Raw genomic sequence first — 5,396 nt, forward strand, 5'->3', positions numbered from 1 at the left:
CTTAATGGGAGAAATTATCAGCAGATTGATGTTCATTAAAATAACAGCAGCTGTAGATTAATGTCCTTTCACAGTTCAGATATATCACTGCAGTACAGTTCGGCCACTTGCAGATATTTTCTCCACATGAAAGTGTACAGTACCATCTGGTGGAGATTTTCATACTGCAGAATCCTCTCTAGACTTTCAAATATCTTAAATATTTAAACCAGGAGTAACCTTTTTTCATGTTATGCTTTCTCACCATTACAATAGATCCTCAGAAGGCGAAGCTTTATAAGATTTTAAACTGTATAAACTGAATTAAATTAACTGTCAGAAAAAAAAAACAGTCACAGTATTCCTTGTGTTTATTACATGCTGAAACTGCAAAGATCTGAGGCAATGTGTTTGTTGTTTCTAAAATGTCACTAAAAAAAATTAGACAACAGTATTTACACTCTAAATACAAACTACACAGCAAGTAGAATCATTTAGATATCAGGTAATGCTCCTGTAGAAGGACAGCATTTCATCCATACTCTGTTCAGGCTGCTCAGGCTGAGACTGGCTTTGCTGCTGAGGAGGAACCTGTGAAGGAAACTGAGGAGGAACCTGTGAAGGAAACTGAGGAGGAACCTGGGAAGGAAACTGAGGAGCATATTGGGGAGCATACAGTGTTGGATATTGGGGCGGATATTGGGGCGGATATTGTGGAGGATATTGGGGCGGATATTGGTTGTAATACTGGTTTGGGTACTGGGGGGGATACATGTGAGGCGGTCCAGCAAACTGAGGAGGAGGTGGACGAGGAAACTGAGGATAATGGGGGGGAAACTGGGGATTAAAGGGAGGAGCAGACACCAGAGTGGGCTCTGCTGGAGGACCTGAAGGTGAAGCCTGTGATGGAGTCTGTGGCTGTGGAGGAGGTGGAGGAGTTGGAGGAGGTGGTTGAGGGGCAGGAGGTGAGGGGGCAGTTTTTGGCGGAGAAAGTGGCTTCTCTCTGCTCTCAGAGACCTCTTCTGGGCCTTTGCTCCACTTGAAGGACATCTTGGATTTACTCTCCTGAGTTTTAACCTTCACCGATCGCTCTCTCTTCCACTCAGAAAAGTACGCAGTGGGAGGGGCGAATTCAGACTCTCGCTCATCGCGACGCCGAGATGTCCACTCGTTAAACATGGACTCTGGAGGAAACAGGAAAAAGCAGGAGTTAAAGAAGTGACTTACTTCACAAAGTAATGAAACTTAACTGAAATCCCTTAAAGCCGACGACAGCATACGTTGTTTATAAAAGTTTGAATTTGTGTTCCACCCATGGCACATGTCAGTATAGATATATACCCACAGATGCATAACATAGGACTACAAAAAGAGTGAGATCAGTACCTCCAACTATATGACCTTTAACTTAATATTCCACTTGCAGATGTATGCATGTGCAGGGAAGCACCTGCATGTACAGAGAGAATGATGCAGGACACCAAAACAGTACTGGAAAGGGATCTTAACCAGATGGGAAAACGAATGATCATGTGTTTAACATGAAGTAGGTTTCTTCTAATATAATGCAATGCATATTATTCTTTAAATAATTGTCATCATTAAATACAAATGTTGTCAGCTTTCCAAAGTCATTGCTAAAAAGGTAAGAGGTTTCCAAACTCTCTGAAGAACTATCTGTTCAGAACACTTAAGTGCAATGTGAAATAATAAGTGTACTTCTGAACTTAGAAATCTAGGATGTCAAACCCTTTCCCTTTCTTCTTAACTGTGCTCATTGGACTTTGGGTTTAGCAGTCGGTTTAGCCTTTGAAGCCGCTGAATGAAATGCAACCATCATTTATTTTTTGTATCGATGATTTGCCATTGTTTTTAAAAAAAGGCTGAGAAGTACAAGTCCTACTTTTGCTTGGCACTCACGTGTTTTCCCGACAAACCTTAAATCGTCCTAAATATTTTCTCACTAGAGACCTTTACTAAATTATAAATACCTTTGCCTCTGTCCCATTCCCTGACATGAGGAACTCCTGGTTTGGAGTCCTTCCTTTCCTGGATCTCAACTTCCACCTTCCTCGCTCTGCTGACCTCTGGTACCTCCTCTGGTGGAGCCGGGGGTCCTATCAAGTCCCCTTCGTCGTCCCCTCCTAGGACAAACAATTCACAACAATCCCTCATTAGCGTTCATGTGATCTTTGAACTGCAGCATGCATGCAGACTTTAAATGCAAACGGCTGCATTTGAAGTGAGGGAGTTGAGGATACACACCTTCAATGTCCTCGTCCTCCGTGCCATCCAGCTTGGCCTTCTTCGTCTTCCTAGTCCTCACTTTAGCCAATCGAGCCTTCAGGATGGCCTGCCTCTTGTCCTTCAGCTGTTCCCTCTTAGTGCGCTGCTCGGTTGTCTGAAGGACAAGAACAAAGACTGAGCAAACACTCAAGACAGCATTATTCATTTTTTTAAATAAATATAGATTTGATTAACTAGATACAACAATATAACATAGACTTAGTGTATAGTCGGCTGAGCAAAAGTGGGTAAACTACAAATACATAATAAAGTCCATCAAAGTGTGGATTTGTGTGGATCTACATACATGCTTTTAGTGTCGGGACTATGTTATCCATAGAACTTTTAAAATGCCCTCTCCTAATATATATTTATATTTTAACAGGCTAGATATGTGTTCTCACCTGGTCTCTGAGCATGTCCAGAGTTTCTCTCTGCTTCCTGCGCTGCTCGGCATCATGAGCGAACGCAAAGTAACCCACACCGAGATCCCGAGCCTCTGTGAGACAGAACAGACAGAAGTATGTGTTTTGAACAGCACAAGACTTACAGAACACATACCTGTATTTCAAACGTGTGCTGGAAACATTTAAGAGATGCGTTAAAAGTAACCTTGTCCCCTGATATCCTCGTAGTGGATGGGTCCGACAGGCTTCTTCATGGCCTCCTCTTCCTCCATCTCCCACTCCTGCCTCTGCAGCTCTCGGCGCATGTCCTCCGAGAGTAAGGTCTTCTCAGCAGAGGCTTTTCTACATGGAAGAGTGGTATCAATAAAGTTCCCGTCATCAAGGAACCAACTCCTGCACATTTTAAAGGTTTTATCTGTAGGATATTTACGCTTTTCCGTAAAGGTTTTGGTCCAATTTCTCAAACCCAGGCAGGTCTTTCTTCATGCATCTCCGAGATCGGCCCAAAGCATCCTCATAATCCACCCTACAGATTAACAAAGCAGCAGAACAGATTACTAACAGGATATACATTTTTATATATACATTTAAATAATAAGTAAAGCACCCTATTGGTATAGGCATCACTTTAATGGTATTGGAATTGGTATGAATATCATACTTCTTTCTGACAGCCCTATAGTATTTAACATATGTGCTTTGAAACTAAAATACTAACTGCACTTTACATTTCCTAAATCAAACCCTTACAAATATATGAAAGAGACATTACCACTCCTCATTTGGGTTTTCAGGAGGAGGGACAGGAGACCTATTTCCTCTTTCCTCATCCTCTCTTTCGCTTTTCTGTGCAAGTGTTTCTCTCTTTTTGTCAATAATTTTCTGGGTGAAATCCACCAGGAACAGTCCTTCTGTCTCTTCATCTGGGGAATACAAGACAAGTTTATTATAAAGTACATTTTGCTATGGAACTAAGTTATTAGAAGATATCATTTTTACTCAACCAACCTGGAAAGTCTCCTTTTGTCATTTGCTCGTAGAGTTTGGCCTTCTCCTCTAGCTTGCGTCTGTTATTAGAACATTAGAAGTTAGAGGTTTTTGTCATAATTTTATCATGACAGTGAATCTACAATATAATATGTTGAACTCACTTTGAGGTGTCCAGACTGCTCTGCTCCTCAGACAGCTGCTCCGCGTCTTTCTCAGCTCTTGCTGAGACTCCAGTGTTTTGTTTGATCCAGACATTAGGTTTCTACTCAAGAGCATGAAGACGAAACATCGTTAGTGATCTCACTAACATTTAATGATTATCTTCTTCATCGATAATGGATAAAATGCAAGAAAATAGTGCAAATGTCCATCCTAGTTTTCTCAATATCTCGGGTATTTCGGTACATAACCGGGAGATATTCAGTTAATATGATATACAATAGAAGAAGGAGAATATATCTGAGAAGCAGAAAATGTTATAAGCTTTTCTGACATTTATGTAAGAAAACATACTTTTACAAATTAAAAATAATTAGTCAACCAATCGTTGTAGCTCTAGATCTCTTTCATTAAACAAAAAGGTAAAAATGGGCCCTAAAATAAATACCACATACTGTACCTTGACTTTGGCTCTTGATGTGAACCCAGCTCCAGTGTTTTCATGCCCAAGTTTGTCCTGTTTGAATTGTTCCTGCTTCCTGTACAGTTCAGCTTTAAGGTCCACCAGCTGTAAGAACAAACGTGATATCAGAAATAACGTTATACTTAAATCAATAGTTATTGTTTTGCTACTAACACAGCTGTAACTCTGTTTATGTGTTAGCAACATAGCCTGAGAGTTAGCTACCGTTAGCTGTTATATTTAACTAAACGCCACACAGCAGCGATAGTAGTTTGTAAAGCTGCTTCTGAATGCCACTCACAGATGAAGCCGTCACGTTGAAGGGTTTCTTCTTTTTATCCATGTTTATTACTTCTTTAATACTCCATGATGTGCGAGTTACTACTGCTGCTGAGCTGCTGACATGGATGAATAATAAGAAGGCTGCTGCTGACTTCCTGACTTCTTCGTTGGTGGTTCTCCCGTTTGTGAAATGTGGCTTTACCCCCAACTAGTGGCCTTTTAAAATACAATTTACTGCAAACACCCTTTACGGTCTTTATAGCAGTGGTGGAAAGTACAAAACAGAAGTGAAGTACTCAGATTCAATTCAGCTCGTTTTTTCGTTTTTCTGTTCTTACTGTTAAAACAAGTATACCACTAAATGTTTCGTTTCCATAGGTGGGTGTGTCTCCAGTGCCTCTTTGCTTCTGATGGGCTAGTTTGCCTTATGCTTGCGCTGTACTCTTCAAAATAAAGGTTTATATTATATACCCTTTACCTAGACAGTGCAGTGCGTGTTTGCACAAAAATACATTGAGTATGGCTACATGAAAAACATGCAGAAGACAGTCTGTCCGTGTGTGGGTGCATATGTGTGCGCGCGTCTGTCGCTCTGTTGGTCTGTCTGTCCGTCTGTCTCGCGATCTGTCTATCTGGCTGTCTGTCTTGCACTGTCAGCCATGAACCCCTATCTTATAAACAGGGGTGCACATAAGTGGTACGCAGGTACGCATGCGTGGCAACAATCTGAAATGCGTACCGTCACTTGTGTAACAAAGCGCATTTGCGTACCGACGTACTTGTGAAGCTTTTCCAGAAGGCGGTTAGATCACCGGACGACAGAGTCGGTC

The 5,396-nt window shown here is 41.3% G+C and overlaps 1 protein-coding gene across 1 annotated transcript; it reads right to left on the bottom strand.

Annotated features, from left to right (window-relative positions):
- Positions 1–335: 335 nt before the first annotated feature.
- Positions 336–4,748, bottom strand: ccdc174 (coiled-coil domain containing 174). The gene is made up of 11 exons (XM_010766507.1): positions 4,586–4,748; positions 4,282–4,389; positions 3,824–3,924; positions 3,681–3,739; positions 3,445–3,595; positions 3,103–3,198; positions 2,878–3,014; positions 2,670–2,764; positions 2,245–2,380; positions 1,971–2,123; positions 336–1,163 (listed from the first exon to the last, which is right to left on the bottom strand). The coding sequence occupies exons 1-11, from the start codon at positions 4,625–4,627 to the stop codon at positions 481–483; spliced, it is 1,761 nt and encodes a 586-aa protein (XP_010764809.1). The 5' UTR covers positions 4,628–4,748; the 3' UTR covers positions 336–480.
- Positions 4,749–5,396: the final 648 nt, after the last annotated feature.

Source organism: Notothenia coriiceps, unplaced genomic scaffold (assembly GCF_000735185.1).
Source record: "Notothenia coriiceps isolate Sejong01 unplaced genomic scaffold, NC01 NC01_scaffold00003344, whole genome shotgun sequence".
NCBI lineage: Eukaryota > Metazoa > Chordata > Actinopteri > Perciformes > Nototheniidae > Notothenia > Notothenia coriiceps.

Coding starts and splice junctions, on each gene's coding strand:
- ccdc174 (XM_010766507.1), bottom strand. CDS start 4,627: ATGGATAAAAAGAAGAAACCCTTCAACGTGACGGCTTCATCT. Junction 2,765..2,877: donor CGAGGATATCAGGGGACAAG/GTTACTTTTAAC, acceptor TCTGTCTCACAG/AGGCTCGGGATCTCGGTGTG. Junction 1,164..1,970: donor GGAATGGGACAGAGGCAAAG/GTATTTATAATT, acceptor TGTTTCCTCCAG/AGTCCATGTTTAACGAGTGG.